Source organism: Rhinichthys klamathensis, unplaced genomic scaffold, assembly GCF_029890125.1.
Source record: "Rhinichthys klamathensis goyatoka isolate OS25496 unplaced genomic scaffold, OSU_Roscu_1.1 h1tg000301l_1, whole genome shotgun sequence".
Taxonomy (NCBI): domain Eukaryota; kingdom Metazoa; phylum Chordata; class Actinopteri; order Cypriniformes; family Leuciscidae; genus Rhinichthys; species Rhinichthys klamathensis.
In genome coordinates this window covers 1,824,663-1,851,447 of record NW_026606820.1, presented here as the reverse complement: position 1 = coordinate 1,851,447, position 26,785 = coordinate 1,824,663, and the positions used below count along the sequence as shown (strand labels likewise).

Genomic DNA, 26,785 nt, shown 5'->3' with positions numbered 1-26,785 from the left:
AAATCCCAGATTTTTAATGTGGTGTCAGTCTTTTGAACCCTACTGCATGTAGATAACTGTAGGAGACCTTGATCTTATATCCTGTTCATAACCTTGACATGCAGCCAGGAAAACGAATGGAAAAAGTCTGCATGACTTACCATGTGCTTGCTGGTTCTGACAGCAGGGGAAACATTGATAAATGCTCCACCTCCTGTCAGAGTGTAGCATGAACATGTCAGTTCACTGAGTCCTGCTTCAGCCTGAATGAAAAACTCAACATATCGCATCAGGGTACAGCTCCAGGCAGACAAACTAGTTAATTATTTAATTACTAGGGCCCTATAATTGCGGAATTGGCCAATTAACGCGGAATCTATAGTGTTAACGCGGAATTTCACGGAATTTTACATATTTGGAATGAAATTCTGTTTTTGTGTGGGAGAAGGACGTATGTCTGGGGAAAATGCAGACAGGGGAAGCAAATCTGGGCGACACAACCATGGGCATCAGTTTGGTTTGAAATGTGCTGGGGACAGAGACGCATTCGGAAGTGCATTTTCAAAAGTGCTGGGTACAATGACATTCATTTTTTTTTCTCTTTCGCGCAGGTCATGTTTTGAAAGACGATGTCCTGTAGCTTAGGCCTACTGATGTAAATAAATAAAAATGTATACAAAGATGTGATGATGTCCGACCAAAAATGTGATGGGTGGGGTGGGGGGGGGGTTGGGGGGATTTTTCCCCTCGCACTCAAGGGGAATTTTTCCTCTCATAAAAACCGATAATGTTTATCAGTGGTTGTATATCAAGCAGTGACGCGTTTGTTTGCATTTTGTTTTGCGATTTCACCGGAACGAATAGAGAATCTCCGCAACGGATTGAAGCGCGCGCCCGAGTGAAGACATTGCGGCGCGTGCGCGAGCCACAACAGAACACTGTATCCGCGCCACTGATCACAGAGGCAACAAGCACATGATCACTTGATTAAAAAACAACACGTTAGCGCTAGATCGCCTCTTATTTAACAAACGAACGAAACGAATGCTCTGCTAGTTAACTGGAGATGTTTTACTTGTATTGGTACATCCGTACCGCGAGATGTTTCAAAAGTGGTGGGGACAAAATCGACCCTGGCAAATAGTGGTGGGGACATGTCCCCCCGTCCCCCCCGTAAATGACGCCTACTATGGACACAACCCCCTCCCGTCATTTCAGCTCCAATGACGGCATCAAAACATTGAAAGCGAAGCGGCTCTCCACGGCTCTGCTTTTGTCGGCGAAAAAGTTAAGAAACTCGACGCAGAGCCCTCAGTACCAAGCCGATCAGTTCGCACGTGACTTTTATAAAGTGTTTCCCATACATAGACGATAGCCGCCACATATTGCGTTTCGTTAATTTTGTTTAACGCTATTTAAAACACGCAGCGCATCAGTTGCATTTCCTTTAATTCCCTCCTCTCCCTCCGTCTCTCTGTCACTCACGCGTCTCTCTCTCTCACACACACACACACCCGTGCACGTCTGTCTATGAGGTGCCGGACTGGACAAAAGCGAAGTGACACTGCGCGAGAGAGACCGAGTGTGTCCGAGAGCGCGCTCGACAGTCCTCGAGAGAGAGACAGAGTGTGACTTTTACTTAAACTTATATAAATTAATATAATTTATTTTACTGGACAGTTTAAAGCTCAGAGTCATAACCATATTTTGTTGTTACTTGAAGTACTTAGAGTGCAGTGTTATGTTGCATCATGCAGTATTTGTGCTGAAAAGTAAGAGTAAATGTCTGTTACCTCAATAAATTTAAAGTCATTCCTGTTTTATTTGTGTACATTTTAATCATTAACATTAAAGGCACACTCTTTTTACAACTAAAATAACAGTAAAGGGTAAAAAAAAACTGAATTCCCAAAAATTAAAATGGAAAAAACGGAATTTGCAATAATTAAAACGGAAAAAACGGAATTTGGGAAAAAATAAAACGGATTTTATTGGGCCCTAAATTACACGGCTGCAATGACATGTACTGTAGTATTCACAAAAAGGCACATTACATCACAAAAACATGTTTACAAACAGAAATACCATTTCCACACAATAAGTAACCTGTTGGGACTCGAACAGCAGAATAGAATATATGACTCACTGATGCACAAGGTAGTGCTTCAAATAGATGCCAACACTGTTCCATATTTATAATAACTCTGCTTATCTCCACGGAAACAACCATGATCATACCGTCAATAAAAATACCTGCTATTGTACAGCTGTGGGAGTTCAGGTCTGTACATCATCAATGGTAGATTACAAGGGGAAACATTAGGGAGATAAGTCTTTGAAATAGCATGGTAGATTACAGGATAACATATTCAGATCCCTCATCTTTCAATGCTTTTATTATCACCCTAATCTCTCTGTTTAATCACAGTCAAATGATTGAGTACAGTATCTTAAGGGCAAAACTAATAGCAGCACACAGCCGAGTGAGCTGTACTATATAAGAAAACCATAAAACACGCAGGCTGGAAACCATACAAAGGACATCCAGAAAGTAAATGGACAGAAAGTAAAAAAAATGCCACTGGACAGATTATTTGCTTTCTAGAACTCATAGTACAGTACATAAGTAGACTGCAATATACTGTTAGGATAGTTTGATGACAATTGGTGTGCACCTGCCCAAACTCCAGGATCTCCAGACTAAAGGAACAGGCAGGAAACATCATCACATCTCACCTAGGACACATTTGCACTTCTGCCCTCAGGCAGATGCTATAGTTTTCTGTGAAGAGAACATCCAGCCACATGAAAAGTTTTATCATCTCTATTACTAACAGCTAGCATACTACCTTATTCGGAAAGGCACAGATAATGGCTTCAAAATGAATAACAAATTCCACCGAATAATAGAAAAAAAACGAAAATGAAATGAATGAAACTCAAATAGTCGTGCTGCATTGCAGTCTCTGTACGTCTCTCAGAAATCAGAGCTTGGCAAGAGTAATGTCAACTAAAATACTATACCAAATACCAAATTATACTATTATCATACCAAATTTATACCAAATTGTACCAAATTTATGGCTGTGCGATTTTCGAATTTGGCTTCCAACGATTATGAAAACAGGATAATTGACGTGAAACGATTATTGTGCCGCTGCCGCATTCCGTCCCACGCACTTTCCTTTAGTTCACAACGGTGCACTTTCGTTCCTCCTTAAAAGCCCAAACTTGACATCCAAATCAGCCAAATAAGTGAGTGTTTATTTAAAATGCAGTGTATTGTTAAACTAAACTGCGGGACGTGCTTGATATTAAACAGATACGCACCTAAACGGTCAAATAGCCTCCACACAAATATGTAGAAATGCCGTTTTGGTAATTATCCTCGTAAACACAGTCGGTTATGTCTTAAGTAAGGGATAATCCACGGCTAGCCATGCATTAAAGGATTTTAATGCACGACGTAGAGGCGAAGAACCACCCGACGCGAAGCGGAGGATTATCCCGCTTATACCTCGGTTATTTGGCAAGTTAAAAAGAAGTTAAAGCTGTAACTGATGTTTACAGTGTAATTTTTTTAACAGATGTGTAAAAATGACGGTTATTTTCTTAAGTTATGGCTCGTTAGTTCTAGCACTCCGTCCGCTTTAAAATAAAGTAGAGCCATCGGATTGCTTTTATTTGAATGAATTATCACATTTATTTAAATTCATTATTAAAAGAGAGAGACAGAGAACTGAAAGAGAAAGGAGAGAGAGAGAGAGAGAGAGAGAGAGAGAGAGAGAGAGAGAGAGAGAGAGAGAGAGAGAGAGAGAGAGAGAGAGAGAGAGAGAGAGAGAGAGAGAGAGAGATGCGTGCACGAGTTAGCTGTGTGCGTCTCTTCTTTAGGGCCCTTACATAGTCAACTACGGTGGCCGAGAGGTGCAAAACAAATTACAATTATAAAAACAAAATAACAATTCAGAAAACAAAATAACAATTCATAAAACACAACAACAATTCAGAAAACACAACGACAATTCAGAAAACAAAATAACAATTCAGAAAACACAACGAGAATTCAGAAAACACAACGACAATTCAGAAAACACAACGACAATTCATTCAAAACGGAAAAGGTAGGTATATTTTGAGAATGGCATACTTGTCGCTGATTGGACGAGACACCTGTCAATCAAGCCAGAACCGGAATCAAGCGATTACTGGAAGTACCGAGAGTAGAAAAGCGATTCGTTTTTACCATAGACTGTAAAAAAATAGGTTTTTACATGATTGAAGTCTTCACGGTTACTTTTGTACATGCAGCTTTCTCTACCGTGAACGCTTCTCTACAGATCAAACGTTAAATCTGAAGTAGTAGACATATATTTCTCTCGGTTGTTTAGTTTCCTTATATCTCGGCGCTGTGCTGCAGAATTGGGGATTCCCTCAATGCGTTCAGGATTGATCACCCTGCGGTAGGGGTGGGCGATATGAGCAAAAATTCATATCACGATATTTTTCACTGTCCGGACGATATCGATATTATATCGCGATATGAGAAAAAAAAATTGGAATCACATTTTAGTACACCTTAGTTAAATTACAGGCAAAATATGTATTTTAGCACTAGATAACTAGAAAAAGGTGAGGCATTTCATTGGACTTAGACCTGAAAAGTTTTTTTATTTTTTATTGTGCCATTATTATTTTTTTCAAAAAGTGCAAACGTGCAACATGAGGTAGGCCTGAATGCACTTGTTATGTCTTTACACTTTTTGCTCGTCTTGTCATAATGAGAACCGGCAGCGAATGAAGACTTTATTGAGTGAGAGCCGTCTTCGGGTGTGCTCTGTCTCCGCCGGGAATATCTGTTATAGTTTTGCTTTTTTTTTAATTAGTTTTTATTTTAATATCGTTTTCAATTTTGCTTTAAATTTCTGTTTAGTTTTAGCTAGTTTCATTAATGGTTTTGTTTTTATTTAGTTTTTATTTTGCAAACACATTTCTATATAGTTTTTATTTTATTTAGTTTCAGTTTTAGTAATTATAGTTTAGCTTTAGCAGAGCGAGCAGAACACTTCCAGTGTAGACCAAAGCGAGACGTTTAATTTAAGTTTAATGTTTGCACAGATTACAGTTAACTCTTGTGCAGACATCTTAATAATAAAAATAAAATAATGGTTTGAGATTGAACAAAGCACCAAATAAATAGTACTTAAAATAGTGCTGAAGTATCCACTATCCTCTCCCTATGGAGGATCCCTTTCCCACTCTACAGATAAAGCGTTGTGAATTCCGGCTCGCGTACCCCGAAGTGATAAAATAAAACAAAATTCTGTATCAAAATTTATAGGCAAGAAAAGTAGTTTGTTTAGGCTGGGTTGTATGAATTACAAACCTGCGCACATATTTTAAAAAGCACATAACTATAGAATTCTGAATGAGCATGTGAACGCCGTCAGCGTTAATCACAGGTTCACGTTTAAAGTCTGATCATTTCGAAGGAGGTGAATCAATCAAAGTTAACTTTAGCTGGAAGTAACATTATTCAAGAACCGCTATAACGCCAAAACAATCTGTTACCTTAAATTATATGTTTATCTCTGTAAAGCTGCTTTGAAACAATCCATTGTTAAAAGCGCTATATAAATGAAGATGACTTGACTAAAAGTATACAAGCACCAAATAAATAGAACTTAAAGGTATACAAGAAAAAAACAATGAAAATTTTCATACAAACTAATTCATTAGTGTAAGGAGACAGAATAAAGGCCTACAGTTTGTACAGTATAAAACCCATTACGTCTATGGAGAGTCCCCACAAAGATAGTGGACCAGTGTGTGTGTATGCGCACGCTTATGTGTGTGTCGTGTGTATGCGCGCGCTTATGTGTGTGTCGTGTGTATGCGCGCGCTTATGTGTGTGTCGTGTGTATGCGCGCGCTTATGTGTGTGTCGTGTGTATGCGCGCGCTTATGTGTGTGTAGTGTGTATGCGCGCGCTTATGTGTGTGTCGTGTCCTGTTATTCATAGCCTAACGTTACATTGCGGGGAAATGTCTCCACGTGGATAATATTATTAGCAGTAAATGTTTTGTAAAAACAAAGATAATAATAGCAGCTTTCAGCCTTCATGAAAACATGACATCTCAAACATACAGTAGCCTAGAACTTTAACGTTTTTTTGTGCTTGAGGAACTTGTTTTGGTGTTGCACTCGCGTCTCGCAAATGAAACGGCATTCTAAAAATACTGCGCTCAAGTTAAAAGTCAAACTTGCGTCTCATTACCTTGTTATTTCCCATTCCACCGCAAAAGATGCATCCTTTATGAACAGCCGCTTAGCACTAGCGATGTGTTCTACGTTACGGTCCTTCATTGAACGCGTCACAGGACAGTGGTTAATCGCCTCAGCAACTGCGCCAAATCAGCCATTTCCTTAAACAGCGTATTCGATTCTGTATCGTCATTAGTGTTAACAGTTGTAAAGAGTACCAAATTGAACAAAACAATATAACTGCAAAATTTGAATTTATGAATACGGTATCCTCGGTATAGCAAAATCCATATCATGGCACAACATAATACCAGTATTCACGTTCATACCGGTATAGCGCCCACCCCTACCCTGCAGTCAGGACACTTAAAGTAACTCAATGGACAAAACACAGTACAATAAAAGACCAAACTCCCACCTTATTTAGGATTGGTTGGATTTAGGCTATATTAATAGGCTACGTAAGCAGATGGACCAGAATATGAACGTAACACGCAAAGTTTTACGCTAAGTGATTCCCTGTGAAGTATAGGCTAACGTTACTGGCATAAGCTGGCCTAGATATTCGTACATTTAGGGACCGTGACCGTCTCTAAAGTTACATACGACATTGGTACACATGTTTCTTACTTCAATAGCATTTTAATAAAACCATCTGTAAATTGTTCATGATGTAGATGTCAGGCATGATGCACACTTTTTAGATGGTTGATATTAAAATTAATATGAGCTCATGCGGTACTGAAAAAATATGTACACATGATTTGACAGTTTATTTGATTAAAATACCAAAAACGAATCGCTTTTTTACCCTCGGTACTTCCAGTAATCGCTTGATTCCGGTTCTGGCTTGATTGACAGGTGTCTCGTCCAATCAGCGACAAGTATGCCATTCTCAAAATATACCTACCTTTTCCGTTTTGAATGAATTGTCGTTGTGTTTTCTGAATTGTTGTTGTGTTTTCTGAATTGTTGTTGTGTTTTCTGAAGTTGTTGTGTTTTCTGAATTGTTATTTTGTTTTCTGAATTGTTGTTGTGTTTTCTGAAGTTGTTGTGTTTTCTGAATTGTTGTTGTGTTTTCTGAATTGTTGTGTTTTCTGAATTGTTATTTTGTTTTCTGAATTGTTATTTTGTTTTTGGATTTGTTATTTTGTTTTTATAATTGTGATTTGTTTTGCACCTCTCGGCCACCTTAGTCAACGCATCGGTACGCATACGCGTGCGCAAGGCATACATCGCTACGCTTCGGCCGCCATTATGCGTCGATGCGTAGCCAAATGTGTCATCCTAGTTTTTGATACGCGACGCGCCGATGCACGCAATACTATGCGTTGTCGGTGGGGGCGACATTGCAAGTAATGTACATAAAAAGGTATATTATTATGTTTACAGAAGAAGAAGATTTGAATACAATGGCGGGCGAAGAGGAAAAGTTATGTGAGCTTGTTTTATTGCCGCCGATGTAAAATCAGCAATATGCACTCCTCTTCAGTTGCCATTTTGATCTGAATATCACGTGACCCGACTCTAGACTCTACTACCCCCTGTTGCGCGATCGGTGTATTGCATTTCACGCATCGCCGGTGACGCTTGCGTCTGCTTGCATACTATGAAAAGGAGCGTGTAGCTCGCGTCACTCGCGTTGCTTGCTCGCGTTGCTCGCGTTGACTATGTAACGGCCCTTAAAGTCTACAGTCCCCTCGTTGCTTAAGCATAATAGCTAACTTAATGATTCTTTAAGGGATTAATTAAAATTATTTATGAATGACAGGCAACACTGACAGTGACAAACCAAACTTTTCTTACAAGTCCTGTGGGTGTGAAAGGGGAGAGTGCAGGTGCATTTCTAATTGTCTCCAAGTCAGACTCAATAATACGCGGATGATGAACGCTGGTGTCTTTTCCATTTTTCCTGTAGCGCTTTAAAACTGATTTAAAGACAGTATTGTTTGACTTGAAGTCTTTATCACTTATGATGTTGTATTTGTAATGTGACGGTTTATATCTGCTCTGAGAAACATCAAACTTGCAACACTGTAGGCCTATTCGCGTCCAGCGGTAGACTGAACAGAGGCATAAAACTCCCGCAATGTCTCATTTAAAAGAGAAGCAGAGTAACGTTAGGTCTCAAAATCACAATTGTTCTGTCTTTGGCGCAAAAAGTCACTGAAAGTGTTAACTGCCCATTTAACTTAGTTGTCTTTTTCGTATTGACCTCATCTTTGTCGTCTTCGATCTTATCTAGCTCTGTCGGTGTTAATTCTTTGTGCCGCTTTTTGTCATTCAACGTCTTCTCCAAGTCTTCTATTTCGTCTTGTGCCTGGACCCATTTCTTAAAATTACAATATTCACCATACAAATTAAACGGTATGCAAAAATCATCCATTTAGCCTACCTAAATAAACGTTTTCATATGTGTCTCTCTCTCACTCTGTTGTTCGCAAGTGTAACTGTGTTACTATGGTTACCAATGTTTATAGTAGCGGATTCATTTCGAACTGTAATCAAACTGACTGGAACTACCTGTGCATTAAACGGTTTTACTACACACCTTCCAGCCAATCAGAATTGAGTATTTAAACAGCCCGTGGTATAAGGGAATGTAAACACTGAGAAAGAGTGCGTGTAACAGTATATTGGGTCCGTGCGTTAGTTCTTAAAAAAACAGCAGCCTAATGATCTGCTGCAGTGATTATTGTTAATCAAACAACAAAAAACAAAGATAAAATCACTCACTGCTTTTGAATAAATAAACTGAAGTTTTAACAAGCATTAGTCTATATTTAATATGTTCAGGAGTGTTATTTTACATTTGATTATGTCATTTCTGTTGTAGGCTATCACTTATCTGAATACCACTGTTAGTAGGCTTCCTAAAAAACCTAAAGCACCATTTATTTAATTTGTATTTTTTTCTGGTGCATTTTCTGTCGGTTTAGTTAGTTTGTTCATATTGTACTGCTGACTGTTTACTTGTCTTCTGTAACGGTTCTGAGGACTTTTACTTACATTAATTAACCTAGTATTAGTTTTTGCTGAAGTATTGAAAATTGTAAAATTTCACTGACATTTAAAATTACTCATATCATGAAATAAGACTTTGAACATATCACCCAACTATAATCGTTAACCCTTTCATGCATGAATTATGATAACCTCAGTCAGGATTTTTTTCCTATGTGTTTTTATTGCTCTTAGGGCATGAAAAACAAGATTTGATTTAAAAAAAATTTTTTTTTACAAATTTTCCAAAGAGATTTTCAGGTGTCCACTTGAGTGGACAGCATGCATTTATGGTTTAAATTGAAGAGATGCTATATTAAACATAATACAATAATCAAACAGATAAAGTATGTGTATTTAACAAACTAATCAATTCAATTATATCAAATCATGTGAAAACTATAAAATATATACAAAAAATATAAATTCGAAATATTGCAAATGCAATTGAACTTCATACAAGTTGCACTTCGTGTATCTTTGATATCAGAACATGAGGACGTGATTCCATCAGCAATTTCTACAGCCTGTCAAGGTACAACAGTGGAAACCACTCAGATGCTCCCTCCAGTGTGCCAGAGTATGTCAATTTACCTTTATTAGCTGATAATTCTGATTATGTTCAAGATAGACACATTTCTAGCATACTGTAGGCCTCTTCTGAGAAAACCTAGCGATACGTATTTTTCAATCTCATCTGAAATTAGCAGTGTTGGGGCATGCATAACGCATTCAGATTACTTTTTTGATGTTACAAGTAAAGTAATGTGTCACAAGTAACGTGCATTACATAATCAGATTTGTTTTAATGTTCCGAGTAAAGTAATGTATTACAAGTAACATGTATTACCTAATCAGACTACTTTTTGATCTAACAAGTAAAGTAATTAATTACAAGTAATGTGCATTACGTAATCAGATTACTTTTTGTTGTTACGAGTAAATAACGCATTACAAGTAACATGCATTACGTAATCAGATTACTTTTTGGTGTTACGAGTAAAGAAAAGCATTACAATATAGTACATTACGAAATCAGATTACTTTTTGATCTAACAAGTAAAGTAATGCATTACAAGTAACATGCATTACATAATTAGATTACTTTTTTGATGAAATGAGTAAAGTAATACATAAGTCACATAAATTATGTAATCACATAACTTTTTTCGATGTCAATGAAATTAACATTCTAATAATACAAATACATTTATTTACAGTAAAAAAACGTCACTGCAGATTAAGTATTTTCAAAAACAATATTCACAGTATAAGTATGAATTATAGCTGAAATATAGCCATTGATGCATGAGGTCCACTACAGTGGACAGGTGATTAATCAGATTTTTCTCCCAATCTAAAATCAAAACTTGGAAAATTTTACTGTCATATGACTCATTAGATATTGCTTGATGCTGCAATATTTTTTTTACCTACAAGAGTTTCCTGGGATAGAAGGAATGGGTGGATATTCCGGAGCAACTTGGCATGTCTGACTGACCATTGGCCATCTTGGTTTGGAGGGGAAAAAACGCAAAACACAACGGCTTGCAACTTGGTTGCAATGTATAGGATGATGCACCAGGGTCCACTGAAGAGATTGATGTGCAACTTTGCCATCAAAACCCTTGCAAATTCAAGAAAATGCTTTTTTAATAGCTGTCCACTGTAGTGACCACTATGCATGTTAAATAATCGTGATTTCAATATTGAGCAAAATAATCGTGATTTATGATTTTGCGATAATCGAGCAGCCGTTGTTTAGCTGTTTTCAACCACTGAATATTTACTTGCAAATTCCATGTTCTCTAATCAGCTATTTTATATCGAGTCCAACTCCTCTTATTTAAGGTTAATTGTGGACACGATTGTCCTGACATTCTGTACACAAAGTTCCTCTGGAATTTGTAGTATTATTGCTCTAAATAAAAGATTTTAAATATTTATTTTTTGGGATCGGAAAAGGTCCACGATCCGGGACTCAAACTCGCACTACATCTCGAAGCACTGCCTATAATTATAATAAAAATAATTATTTTATGAGTTATACAAGGCATTTTTGTTAAAAGATAACTACGAAGGGAACAAAATAACATTTAAAACGGTCTTCTCAAGTCATTTTATGAACTACCGGCTAAAGCCCTGTTCACTTCTGGTTTTATCCGAATACAGAAACGAATCCTTTTGAGATTGTTACAGATACAGATACTGGATCCGCTGCACACCACTATAGGATACCTACTACTATCTACCTCTTTTTATAGTTCAGTATAATTATATTGTTTGGCCATACAGGCATTAGGCACTAGATACTTATTCAAAAAATTTAATTGAATTGAATTTAATTACATTTCATTTTAAATCGTATATACAGCACTTAATGTGCATCTGTACATACATTCTTAAAAAATAAAGGTTCCAAAAGGTGGTTTTCACAGTGATGCCATTGAAGCACCATTTTGGTTCCCTAAAGTACCAGTGAACAGTTCTTAAAAGAACCATGTTTTTCTAATGCCGGGGACACACTTAACAACTAGCTGAAGCATTCTAAGATTAAACTGAACACACTTACACACTGTTTCCAACGACTGGAGCAGATTTTAAACACCGACAGTGAACACCGACTGAACGGAACTGTCTCTGACTCGGCACGTTTGGGTATGATCAGTTTTAAGTATCAAATTACATTCATTATCGGGCTTACAGTTGTTAAGTGTGTCCCTGGCTTTAGTGTAAAGAGCATTTTAATAATCTAAAGAACCTTTTGTGGAATGGAAAGGTTCCATGGGTGTTAAAGGTTCGTCATGGAACCATAGATGCCAATAAAGAAACTATTTATTTTGTACTTTAAATCTACTGCTTTAATCTAGATGTGCCCTTTTGTACACTTGGTGAATAAAGCTTATTCTGAAATTAAATATATAAATAACACAAAAAATTCACATAAGAGGCAAATCACATCGCACATTCACAGTAAAATTAATTTAAATTCTAAAAGAAAATCACTTCCTTGAACCCTACAGTGAAATGAAATGAGATAAAAAGTGAAAGACAGGCTATGCCATTAAAGAAATGTGCCCCGTGGAGAGTCCCATTACAATCTGGCTGAAATTCTTAGAATTAGTAATTGAGTGAGATGTGAGGTCCACTAACAAATGGAAAAAGACTGTAAAAATATCTAAAGTCCATCAGAATGCCTCACATAATACATCAAGATATCAAAATGCATGCAATAATAGATGCACACTGAGCCTCTTTATCTTTATCTATTTAAAGCAGCACATCTAGAAGTAAATTAGGTTCATGCATCACAGGGTCTCAGCAGACAACCGTGCAAAAGTCAAATTCAAGTTACTTTTTCACTTCTTAAACATTCCTACCAATGCAAGATGTAATACTGCAGTTTGGATGTTTTTTAAAGTTTCATTTGCTACTACCAAAATAGACCTAATTCAGCGCATTGTGGTTTAATGTCACAATGTAGTTTAAACTAATACACCCTGATGCATCATAGACAACAGCCTACTCGCATATCAATCAACTATTGTGTCTATATTATGGATAAACTTTGACAAATACAAACAGCTTTAAAAAAATAACTGGCACACATGGTGACTTCACAGAACTTCTTAGGTTTTCCTGATCTCATCATGCAGTGACACAGATCATGTGAAGCATGACATGCATGACTAAAATAAACTCAAGATTTCCACTCAAAACTTAAAATATGCAGGGGGATTGAAGTAACACTGCTGTGCTGACTTGTTTTTGCTCTTTTATGCTTTGTGTATGTAGTAACACAATGAAGTAGCAAATGATTAGGGGTGTAAATCGGACAGTTCATCACGATACAATAAGATATCGACTCTTTCTGCCAGCGATACGATATTTGCCGATACCTCAAAAAAATTCTGTGATACGATTACGATTCGATTCAGGGCTATATCAATCGATTTATCGTTATTTAGATATTATGTGCCAAGTGTACACAACCAGGTACGTTTATTAACTCACAAATGTATCCAAAAATATATAACATGAAAGTTTAATTAAACTCTTTGAAAATTGCACACCTTCTCCCAGACATTTACAAGTTGTTTGTTACAAGTTACAAGTAAACAAACACATGATTTTGCAAATGAACTCTATAACAGAAGAGAAGAGAATTTAATTTTCATATATCATGTTTTTTTTTGTTTTTTTTTTGTGCATTTGAATATCAATCAAACTGCAGCTGGGTTGTTTTGATTAAGTAATAATAACAAAAAAAAAATACAGGTAACTTATAAAATTAAAGTTCATTTGAAAGTGTTTTTTGATATATATATATTTTTTCTGTGGCAAAAGCAGATAACTCCACATTTCATGTTTCAGAGTTAACAAAGCTAAGTAATTGCTATGATACATAATAAAACACTTGGTTAATCTTTGTAACATTAATCTCCTCAGCTGATATAGACGCCTGTCAAACTTTGTTGTGATTAATGTACACGCAATACAGAGAGCTTTTCCCTCACCACTAAACGTGCTGTTTTAGCAAGATTCCGAAAATACCGGCTTTTGTGACAAAGGGTTCAGTCAATCTTGTCAGGCATCTATTTCTGCTGAGAAAAGTTACATGAGGATGTGGAGAGTGTCAAAATAAAAGGTATCGTATATCGATATTTTATGTGTGGCATCGATGCATCGTGTCGTTAGACGTTTGATCGATGCATCGCTCCATATTAGGGCTGTCAAAATTGCTCAAAAATGACGTTCGAATATTCCCTAAAAAACAAACACATATATTTGAACTATTCGAATATCTGGTTGCGCATTTTGTCAATGACCGCAGCACAGCCAATGAGTTGCCGCAGCACAGCCAATGAGTGAGCCAGACACTCACTGAGCTATCTGTGCAGCTGGAAAATGCGTTTTACATTTTAAGCTTCAGAATTTTGCCACTCGCAAAGCAGACAGCCGCGCCTCTGCTACCGCGGGCGTATTTTTTAAACTATTCGAATATATATATATATATATATATATATATATATATATATATTCGTCGACAGCCCTGCTCCATATCGATGTATTGTTACACCCCAACAAATGATGTATGTAGTCACCAAATCAGAGACCATTCCTTTAAAAAATCCAATCACAAATGTGTAAACAGTGATTTGTCTGCATTAGTAACTTGTGATCAGGTCACCGAAGACGTATTACCTTAGTAGCATCTATATGGTCCTGCAGCGAATCAATGAACAGGTCTCCTACAGGCTCCCAGGCGTCCCTCACCCCCTCTGCCTGCTCCAGAGCGGCAGCCAGCTCCTCCATGGCAGCCTGGATCTGCAACAGCCTCTCCAGGGTTCGCTCCATGTGCCGGTGTCGGTCCACACAGCGTGCTGTCAACTTCTCCCACAGGTCACTGGCCACGTTGGCCTGCTTCCACACAGAGCGACTTACATTCAGCATTCGCCGGCGAGGAGAGAGCTCTGTGATGGAGAGGAGGGGAAGAATGGAGATTAACAGAGTGAAATGAGCCAACAGAGTGAAAACAACAGCCCTGATCTCTCTATTATTAATTCCTCCATATGACACAGACACACTCATGATGACATGTGGATGCAGAATTGGGCTGATGACCTACTTGAGGGGAGGCAACTTCTCATCAAGGATTGTAATGCACCTGTGCTGGGTTAATGTTGGGTTAAACTAGCTGAAGAGCTATCTACCAATAGCCAGGTGTCCATCCACATATTTTGATGTGATTTTGGGATATTGCATAAAATATGCTGGATGGAAACACCAAGATGCAAATTCACATTTCAAATCAATTCACATTTATTTGTATACTGTTGCGCTTTTCACAATGCATATCGTTTCAAAGCAGCTTTACAGAAAATGCATGCGTCTACATTACAATTTAGAGTGATCTGTTATCAGAGGTAAGTGTGTCCAAGAATTGTATCTCAGAAATGTACATATAAAAATCACACAGCGATTTTTAACAATGTATTAATTTACAGCAGAAACAATGATCTCATTGAAGTGTAAGAATTGAGAAATTAGAAAATGCCTGGCAGTCTGGTTAAGGAACGACCACTCCCCGTGAAGACAAAGGACCTTTCTCGAAATTAACATTTACTGTCTTGAGAAACTAGCATCCGAGTCAATCACCTCCCCCATGTTGTCTCTCTCTCACGCTGAGACCACCAGATATTCACCCAAAAATCTATATGATTTAATGTGAATAATTATCATACAGTATCACACGTTTGGTATCATTTAAAATGTCTCGTACTAAGGTCTCGTCCCCAAAGAAGTAAAACAAAAGGTAATAAAGTTTAAGAGTTTAGAGATAACTTGCACACAGAGGGTGGTGTGTCTTCCAGGCAAATGGCCTCACTCTCCCAAAAAGTGTAAACTCTGAATCCAAATTCCCATTGTTAGCAAATGTTTCCATGTGAAAGAAGCTTCTGTCTGAGTCTGAGTACTTAAGGAAATGCAGCGAGAGGCTCAGGGCGATTCTGTAACTCAGATCAGCCCATAATGTTGAAGGACCTCAAAGACTTCAGCAATATGTATTTTTCTAAATGTCGGGGTTTAGCCTACATCTTTTACTCTTTATCTCTGAGCATTTGATGTTATTGTATTGATTGTCTTTGAACTGATTATAAAATTGCCAAGATACATTTACCTGACATAATAAATTGTTACATTTGATTTTATTCTGAATTACTCTGAAATTGTTTTCCCAAGTAGATTAAACAGATTCGTATGTTACCGCAAGTCTGCGTCAGATTAGTGACGACTAATATTTGGCACTAATTCAAGTGTACTCGGTTTGCAAAGACAAGAAGTGAATTTCCGTTTAGGACAGCAAAAATGCTGCTTGACCAACCTAAATTTGGGTGTCTTACCTCTGTTTTAATTTAATGTTACTTTAGATAAGTGTACGTGGGAAACCACCGCATGGCCAATCCAAAGCTATTATAAGAGAAGTAATGTTGGTCGACTTATATCTGTAGTAGTGGCCATACCTCTGCCTGAAGTAAAAGTTACCTTAAATTCAAGTGTATGCAATTCAATGGGGGCTATACCAAAGTATCTTTGATTGTGTAAGCGTGAATGCAACCATCTCAGGTATTTAGCCAATTACCTCTGTTTATTGACCGAAAACTGACAAGCTTGTGATCGTGAGACCCGCGTTAAACAGAAGGCGTGAGGACCTGACCTCTGAGCGACATAGATTCCTAATGAACGAGTAAAATATAAAGTAAAGAGTTAAATAGAACAATCAAATGTATTGCTAAACTATTTTATAATTGACCAATAACCAATTGACAATCTAACCTAAATTCGAGGTCATGATAAAATGGAGTCAGATAAGTTTAATTGGAACTAAATTACTTTGCCATGCGGAAAGACAGTAACGCGCAGAGACCTCCACCCATTCTATCGGATACCGCCATTGGACAGATTTAGACGGGCTTACAGAAGTAATGATTGCAAGTTGTGAACATCATGATTACAATATATAGAAAATTTGCATTGGTGCATGTTGATTCAGAGTTTGCGTCATCTAAAACGTCCAAAAACTATGTCCTCAAAATTATATATAAAAAAACAACAACTATTCTTAATGAGTACTTTGTCTGATTTGCCGATTAAAATATCTAAAAACATTTATACAAAAAAATGTACTTAAGAAACAACAGTGCATAACATTAAGACTTAAAATTTGTTCACTTGTTTAAATATAAATATAAGTATAAATAAGCTTACGGTACGCCTACATCATACGTCGGGTCACAGGCTGTCCTTCCACCGGAACTTGACTCTTTTGTGAACGTGCTCATGACCATTGTTTTTGGCAGTGTACTATTACCTCCGTGAACTGTTTGACACGCTGTTGCCCAGGCATCTCTGGCTGATCACTAGATTTTTCCATAATTAAAAATACTTTAGGCTAAATTAGGCTAAAACTTTAGGCTAAATGAATTAAAAGCTAAATTAATGGAAACATTGCTAGTGACAGTTGATTGACTGGCACAGGACCCCCTTGTTTTTGAGCCAATTACCTCAGCCCTAAATATCATGTGACTAATTTTTCAGGAGCCGAAGTAAAACAACATCATGACACTTGATTAAATGTATCGAAATGGTTCATTAACCACTTTTCATCTCTAGCGAACAGACCTTTGCCATCAGGCAACGTCTCCTCAGGCTCCTGGAAAGGGTGTTGTGCCAGGAAGGTCTGAGCCGACTCCAAAACTGAGTAGATGTAGGGCCCTCTGGATTTGACATCTTCCATGAAACCCTGCGAACAAGAGCAGATGTTTACTAGTGTATCACACTGACATAATCAAACATCATGCACAGGCATAAACATGAAAGCAGCCTCACTGACTAGAGGTCAGCACGGGCTCTGAAGCCCGAACCCGGCTGGTACCCGAGATCGTTTGACCCGACCCGACAGGTACTGTTAAAGTTTAAGACTGAACCCGAAATCCATCGCTGTAGAGATGTACCTGTATAACTGCTACCATAAGCCAAGAAGGCTTTGTAAAACCTACACTGCCCATAACCGCCAAGCTATTTATTGGTTGAAATGGCAAGATTATACCATACAAGGTTTAAAACATTTAAATATATACATTTTCTACCACTTGATGTATCTGATTCAGAGAGGTGGCAACACAGCCATTTGACTTGATATCGCGCTTCATTTCATTCCATTCATATAGTTTACAGATTTATTTATCATTTCGTACAATGTTTTAAACATTTAAATATACATATCAAATATTAGAAAATGTGTATGATGTAGTGTTTTAGTTGATAGCAGCCAACTTTTGACAAAGCTGATTTCTGAGAGACGCGAGAGAAACGTGGCTATTTCATTTACGAACAAGCTGTGCTCATTTCATTCATAGAGTTTTCACTCATTTGTGTATCAAAATTATATTGTCTATCATATCGTCACTCAAGGTTTAAAACATTCAAATATACATGTCAAATAGTGCAGTAGTCTATTTTATTGAGCTCTAAAGCTCTGATTTCTGAGAGACACAGACACAGCAGCACGGCTATTTGATTTGTGCTCAGTTTACACTCATTCACTTAACACATTACTGCGTAGTAATTTTAGAGGTTTATGTATAATTTTGTGCTATCCCCTGGCTGAGCTGTTATCCAGCAAGCTCGAGGAGTGACTGTGACTGATGAATATTTTTGTAATTATTATGTAGAACACTTTGCAGTGCAGCTTTCCCTGCATCATTTGGCACTGTAATACGTTTCCCCTCAGTAATTGTTTGCCTTATCGCACTCATAGTTAAAGGGTTAGCTCGCCCAAAGATGAAAATTCTGTCATTAATTACTCACCCTCGTGTCGTTCCAAACCCGCAAGACCTCGAATTAAGATATTTTTGAAGAAATCGGAGAGCTTTCTGACCCCCCCCAATAGACTGCAACTTTATTACCACTTTCAAGGCCCAGAAAGGTAGTAAAAGACATTGTTAAAATAGTCCATGTGACTACAGTCGTTCAATCTTAATGTTATGAAGTTTTTTTACATATAAATTGACTTTATTCAACAATTTGTTCTCTTCAGTGTCAGTCTCTGTCTTGACGCTGATCACGTAGTAAACACAGTGCAGCGCGCGGGTTCTACGTCAGAACGCCGGCTCCATATTGGCCGGCTCCTGCGTCAGCACCACACCCATGTGTCGTGGTGTTCCTGTGAACAGCATTAGAGACTGACACAGAGGAATATATAGTTTTTCTTAGTTACAAACCAGCACCCGAAGATATTCATGAAACAACCCGAAACCCGCGAGTTCTTCTGCTACGCTGGGTAGCAGACCTCTATCACTGACACACATAAACTACTGTAGCTCACAGACAGTGAATGGGAGCCCTACAAAATCCATCAACCCCTACGATCCTCTTATTAGATTTTAAATGTCTTCATGGTTCTGCCCTAATATATCTTTCTAATTTGTTGAATAAATATACTCCAGCAAGATCGATCCGAACATTCAATGGTAACTTGTAACTTGTTAAAACGGCTAAAAATGGGCAAGTCAGCCTTTGGTTATTTCGGTCCCAAGTTAAAGAACTCTTCTTGACAACCTACGAGCAACCGACTCACTATGCACTTTTAAAAAGTATCTCAAAACATTTGTTCACTAGGGCCTTTCATTGATTTATTTTATTATTGTATTTTGTTCTTTATTTTATTCCTATTGTTTGTGTATGTATGTTTTTTTTTGTTTGCATCTCTGTGAATGCACATATGTATTTCTCTTCTGTAAAGCACTTAGTAACACTGTTTTTAAAAAGTGCTATATAAATAAAGCTTTACTTACTTACAGGGGTGTCAATCTACCGAACAGAACCTGAATAAAGCTTCAGTTTTACTTAGGTAAATATTGTCAGATTATTATTAATGAAATAGTTCACCCAAAAACGGAAATTCTGACATTGTCTACTCAACCTCATGTTGATCCAAATCTGTACGACATTCTTTCTTCTGTCAATAAAGAAGATATTTCTAGGAACTGTTTTCGTCCATATAATGAAAGTCAATGAGATCCAAAAAAATATTGGAACCAATTGAGACATATTTTTTGTTCCACAGAAGACAAAGTTATACAGGTTTAAAACAGAATTTCCATTTTTTTTGGTGAACTAAAGGCTCTTCTAAATACCTTTAGACCACTTTCCTGCAGTTTTCTCTAACCTTGATCAAACTCATGTGCCTGTAACTTTCTTGGGTCCAATAGAAGGCACTTTGGATTCAATGATGATGTAATGCAATGATGTGCAGCTCAAACCAGACATGAACTATGCATCTATCCATAATGGTGAAAATTCCTAACTCCTAAGCACCACCTCCAGTTTTTCTAGTATTCCCTTTTCCCTATACAAGAGGCGACAACATTCATTTATCATGCCATTTTTAATTTCTCAGTGGAATGTTACCACCTCTTCTTAAAATCATTTATTTGGACGATCCAACAGTTCAATCTTCTTATAGCAAGTAGAGATTACTATTAATTTAATATTCTATATAACTAACAGGAATAACCCAATGTTACACTGCATGCTGGTTATGGATATTCCCAAAAATAGCTGTGCAACCATATTTGGAGTCACTCCCATTAACGCGTATCATGTCCTTAAAAGCTCCACCCACCTTTTCGCGAATTGAATAAGCTACCAAGAAACAGTAATCTGAAATCAAACAGCTAAAAGTAAAAATATATTGCCGTGCTGCTGGAATCAAGAAATCTCATGAGGGGTCTTCGTGGAAAGCATGCCCTCTTGCCCAAGTCTTGCTATTTCCTGTAATAACTGAGGCCTGAACATGTTTTTATTCCACTTAAAGTGAAAATTTAATAGTAGCTAAAAATAAAGACTTGAGGGTTATTTCTGTCTGGTGATGTCTCTGTTATTTCCTCAACTAAGTAGTCACTAAAAACGAATGATAATATGTACTTAGTCTTGAAAGACTCATGGGAAACCCTTATATTTTCAGTCTAGAGTGTTTGGACAAGCTTCAATATATATAGTTTTTAAACCAATCCAAATTATTCAAATCTGTCAACAAACGCAGAAGAATTAGCACAGGGGAAGACAAAAAGAGTACTGCATTAAAACTCAGAGGAAGAACTTCACTAATGATCAATAATTCAAATTTCTTAAAATGCTGTAATTCTCTGCAGAGCAGCATATGTGATTTTGCTATCTATTCCGTCAGAAAAGTTTTAGGGCAATGTGGCATATTGGGAACACGAACATCATACATTGCAGGCGTGAATTGGAGGAAAAGAGAACAGTGTGTGGCGGTGGAATGATAGAGCAGGACAGGAGTGCATGCATGTGCATATGTGCGTGTACATATTTCATTAAGAGCCAAAAGGGAGCAGTAAGGGAGAAATAAGTGAGAGCCGAGAAAGGGACAGTAAGATACAGGCCTGTTAATTTGGAGGCTGATTTCACAGTGTGTCAGTCACAGGAAGAAAGAGCTCGCTATCTCTCTCTCTCTCTTTCTCACTCTCTTGCTCTATCTTTCCTCTCGATCCCCTATTTTTTCCTGCTTTATTCAGCTGACAGCACTGGAAATTGGTGCTAAGATGGAAGCAGTATCCTGCAGTAGTACAGGACCAATTACAAGGTGTGTATTTATTTGGCAGTGTGAGTTTGTGTATTGGGAAAAAGAACATGTTTGAGTGCAGAACATAATGTGTATGCACAGGAGAGTGGTAAGTATTTAAAGGGATAGTTCACCGAAAAATGAAAAAAATCTATCATCGTTTCCAACCCTTATGACACAAAATCCTCACATCCAACCCCATCTTTCCTTGGTTCACATGTGTTCATCAGAGAAACATGACGTGTAATCTGTGAATGAATCGCTCTTTTGAGTCAGATCGCCTTAATGAATCAGGTAATCCAATTCTGAATGATTCATTCACAAATCTGATTGATTCTCGAGTGACTTACTGACTCAATGATCTGGTAACAATGGTTAGCAGCTCACTGGAGGGGAAGATTGTCAGCAAATAATGTAATTTTTGGTCTGTTTCTCACACACAAAAGGTCATATTAACCAGTTCTTTGATTCTTTTCTAGTGCTTTTGTGTCCATTTTTGAAGCTTGAAAGCTTCCGTTCCCATTCAATGTACATTGCGGTCTTCAAAAATTTCTCCTTTTGTCTTCCAAAATTAGAAAGAATTTTATGACACAAGTTTTTTTTGGTGAACTACTCCTTACTAAATGTGAGAACAAACATGTATTTATTGTTCCTGCATCTATTGGTGTCACTATTCTCTTTGTTCTATTTTTAGTGATCTTTGGAACTTCTTTGTGGCTTATGAAACAGAGGGGGGTTCAGATTTCTAATTAACACGTTTCCTTCAGGTCTATTTTTGCATCTTGATAATGGATTTAGCGGCTTTTTATTAGCTTACAGGTAGGTGGGCTTGAATCTTTAATATCATTCTGCCTGAACTCCTGCTGCCATATTGCAATCTTAAATATTGAATTGATTCTGTTATGTTGATAGATGACAAGATTAACCGTGTTCAAGAGCAAAGTCAGCAAGAGAAAAAGATATGCTAATGTGGGGAATGACAGCATGAATAAGTGTACGTGTGTGTTAAGCCAACCTGGTGGAACTCCCGCTGGTGCTGCACCGCTCCGACGTCACCACCTATGGGCAGCTGCTCGGACATCTCCTCGTCTTTAGCTGTCAGCCATTCGATGATCTCCTGCAGGGACAGCTGGAGCTTCCCGCTGTTGTCCGAAAAGGCCTCCAGCCGTACCCTGCCAACACAGCAAACGACAACCCGCCACAGGGCACGGACCTACGGTCAAATCTTAGACAGCACTGAGATCACAGCACTGAAAAACTGTCCATATATGGAATCTCAGGACATATTCATACGGCACCTTGTCACCATTTCTGTTTTATTATTTTTGAGGGTTTTGCAATGTTATGCCCTGGTGAACAGGCCAACATAGCTTGACAACAGCATATGTTTGGATGCATGTGGATGCTGGTCTCTACCAGGCTTCTTAAGTATCTACACAAAAATAAATACATTTTAATCATTTAATAATTAAATTAACTGCTAAAAATTCAATGTAAAAAGATACATATTTGAGAGATCCTCACAATTTAACAGATCTGAAACATGTTTGCAAAGAAGTGTGGGAAATTATTCCCAAGTCAAGATGTGCCAAGATGATAGACTCCTATCCAAACAGACAGAGTGCTGTAATAAAATCAAAGATTCATTAGTTGAAGTGATTCAACAAGGTATTAGTTTAGGGGTGTGCACACTTATGCAGTTAGGTTATTTTAAGTTTAAGATCTTTTTAAATGTGTCACTTATTTCACTAGTTTTTAGTGGCATTGCATAGGTTGTAATTTTTACATTAAAGGTACAAAAGATCTGATTCACCTGGGGTGTGTAGACTTTAAATCCACTGTTTATATATAAAAAAGAAATGTCAGGGAAATGGGATCAAAAAAACACCACAGGCTACTTGCAGTAACCCTCCTCCATCTCCAACCCAGGCATGTCAAAAGAAGAGAAATGTAAACTGAGTGAGGAGCATAACACATCTCTGTGAAGTCCCAGCATGTAATAAAACAGAAAAGCATGTCTCAACCCATTGCCCTGCATTTACATGGAGGAAATAGTGTGATGAAAATCTTATCTGTTTCCAGGAATCACATTTTCACATGATGATAAATAAAATATAAAGTGAGTCGTTTAGCAACCTGCCCACACGGACTGGAATTGTTTTAGAGACCGGCTGGTTCTGTCAGCAACCAAGCTGATGCTGTACAGAGGATTAAGAGAGTTTCAATAACCCCCAGTATCCTCACAATTGCATTATTTCTAGCCTGTTACATGCCACTCAAGACCATTGTCAAAGCTCAGGGAATGTGGGGGGAGGGGGGTAGCTAACACAAAGGGATAAACAAGAAGAGAAAATATATAGTGCATTCATTCATGTCATGTGCATTCATATTTTTGAATTACTAAAATACAGCATAATTTATATTAGTAATTGCATTACCTATCCAAAACATTGCACATGTAACGCAGCGATGTAACGCATTGCACATGTAACGCAGCGATTAAGTCATGGGTAAAGTATGTACCAATTCAGATTTTCTCCAGGCCATGCATTTAGGTTAGTCACATGATGGTAGTGCAGCACAATTTTACAAGACCATTGTAGGACATTCACCTATTTGTGCCACTGCCGTGTTTTTTTGTGTTTGGGATCATGAATTCAGTATTTGCAGCATCCTGTCTTCCTTCATTTGAACAAGATGCTCAACCTCTGCTGATACAAAAGCGGCCTCACAGCATGATGCTGCTTCGCTGCAGGTACGCTGCTGTTTGAAGTGTGGGCAGTGTCAGATTTGCAGCACATAATTCTTTGAAATGTGGATAAAAAGCTATATTTTGGGCTCATCTCAGCAATATTTTACTGGGTCACTACTACTATTATGTTTTTTGGCTTCAGGTTGTGCTTTAGCATGGGTCTTAATGGGCTTCTTTTGTGCAATAATTCTCCCGAACAGGTCATTACCTGGGCAGTGGCTGCATTAGACTTTCTCATTGTCCGTTATTTTGACAGGCAGGGTCGTAAAAATTCTGTCATAATCTAGATTACCCGTCATTTAGATGTTAATATTTTAATGATAATAAAACGTTTTATAGCTTTTGTTTTTGTTCACTATTTTTTTAATTTTTAATCATGAACTTACAGCATGAGCATATAGGCTTATGCATTTATTTATTTATGAAGAGAACAGATTAACAGTCAGAGACTATGCGTCACTTATGTTCAACACCACAATGTTTGTCTGTTTTTTTTCCCTGTAGTGACAGCTGAGGCCACTAAAACAAGACCTTTGTGCCTGAACAGGCAAATATGAACAACGCAATATTACAAAATACAATTACCATTAAAATATGAACGAAAAAAGTAAAAAAGAAAAATACTGAATAAAGTACTCAATCAACTTTCCGTATCTACCTGAACTCAAACCTTTCTCCTGGTCCGCACAGACTTAAAGGGCATATTGCAGGTTAGAGGAGTCAATGTATAGAAAAATAATGTAGGAACTAGATTTTCTTTCAAATATACTTATAAATACGCTACAGGAGCTTCTGGAGTCGTTTTTGTGAGAAAATTTTACTTCCGCGTCTGAAAATGGGCGTGGCGGGAGAGCGGTCGATTCAAACAACAGGAAAACGATGGATCGCAATGACATTTCAGACGCTGAGGAAATACTTACTCGTATGACGGACCACAGCCATACAATTATGAGCCTGCTATGCTGCCAAGAGAGCAGTGACAGGCCAGGACTAATGTCAGACAGAACGGTCAGAGACACCATGAGTTGTGGTGTGAGGAGAACCAGTGTAAATGTTGATGTCAAGAATTAGCATTGTTACTAGTGAAAATGTAATTCCTGATATCAAAAATTGCCATTGTTACTAGTAGAAATATTATTCCTGATATCAATAATTATAATTTTAACTAGTGAAAATTGAATTGTTGATATCAAGTATTCATATCCTGGAAATGAATAAAAGTTAAAACGGCTTGCCATACTAGTGTCTTGGTGAGAGACGTGCTTATAGATACATGTTCGCTAACGATATACACAGTGCTCACAATATTGTACAGATTATTACCATCGTATTTCAGGCCAGCAGACATTATATGTTTACTATTAAATGTATAAAAACTATACTTGAGTATATTTCTATTGTACTAAAAACATACCCAAGTACATTTTTAATACATATTTTTCACCTGGGTTATAACATAAACAGAAAATTAAAGATTTGAATATTTAAACAACCTGAGTAATTTTGTTTTTCAATTACAAGTTGCCTCTATTTAGGGCAAGACTACCTATATCACACTATTTCATGCCATTGGTACAGTATTAGACGATCAATATTTTTGCTTCGGCACGGCATCCCATGTTGAACTCCGTCATATCGCCGGGATGATAATCCTCCGATCTGAAGTGAACGCCACACACGACCGCGTTTCTCGAAGGCGATGCGGAAGAGAAATCCCTTCTCTTCACCTGCACAAACCGCACCAGGCACGACAGATATACAGCACCGTCCCTTTTCTTGTTATGGAAACCTGTGGACTCGATGTCCTGACAGGCCCGAGTTTTTGCAACCTCCACAAACAATAATTTACGATGATAAATTAAAATACAAAAACTACCGAAAACACACTGACTCACGACCGCTCTCACTGAATGCCAGCCTACTCTGCACTGAGCCGAGGCTGAAGCTTCCTGGCCTGACGTAAAATGACGCGATTTAAAAAAAAAAAAAAGCCGTTTTTACCTTTACGAGCAGTCCAAGAAACGCTCACTATATCTACTAAATTAGTGCCCTTATGTCATTTTAAAACATTTTAAATCCTGCATTAACTTTTCATATGGTATTTTCATACAAGGTTATATATTAATTTAGATTATTTTTTTACCTGCAATATGCTCTTTAAACTGGATGCTCGCCTGTGTGTAATCAAACGCATCAACGGCCTCAAGTGGGTCGCACACCGGACGAGAAGCGCAGCGCCGCGTCGCGCCACGTCTAGGACAACTCCAGGTATCGCACACCGGACGCGCACATTCTAATCGCGCGAGCACAATTTTGAATCAACTCCTGGTAGAAGAGCTGCACGATGTGTGTTTTATCTTGATTTATTATTATTTTTTTTATGTTCATTGAATAATGACTTCTTTCAGACTTCTTGTGGCAGTTTTAATTTTGTTCTAGAGGCTAAACTGGTCAGTGGTGGGAATTACAGTTACAAGTTGAAGTTACAATTGATCACCCTCAGTGTAATCTGTCAAAATGACAGATGGCCTTCAGATTTTCCTGACGTTGCTAAAAAAAAATCTGTCAATGACAGAAAAAAAAAAATCACCCTTTGAAACTGGGTTTCTATCTACATATTTTTATGATTATTTTGTAACACCACAT

At 37.7% G+C, this 26,785-nt stretch overlaps 1 protein-coding gene across 4 annotated transcripts in view; it reads right to left on the bottom strand.

The window, feature by feature from the left end:
- drp2 (dystrophin related protein 2) overlaps positions 1–26,785 on the bottom strand; it is a 207,222-nt gene that overhangs the window by 67,270 nt on the left and 113,167 nt on the right. For all 4 annotated transcript variants that reach the window (XM_056270290.1, XM_056270291.1, XM_056270292.1 and 1 more), the window contains 3 exons: positions 22,403–22,559; positions 17,424–17,544; positions 14,448–14,716 (listed from right to left, as the gene is read on the bottom strand). In XM_056270290.1, coding sequence (XP_056126265.1) covers positions 14,448–14,716; positions 17,424–17,544; positions 22,403–22,559 — 547 coding nt within the window. The remainder of the gene's footprint in view (positions 1–14,447; positions 14,717–17,423; positions 17,545–22,402; positions 22,560–26,785) is intronic.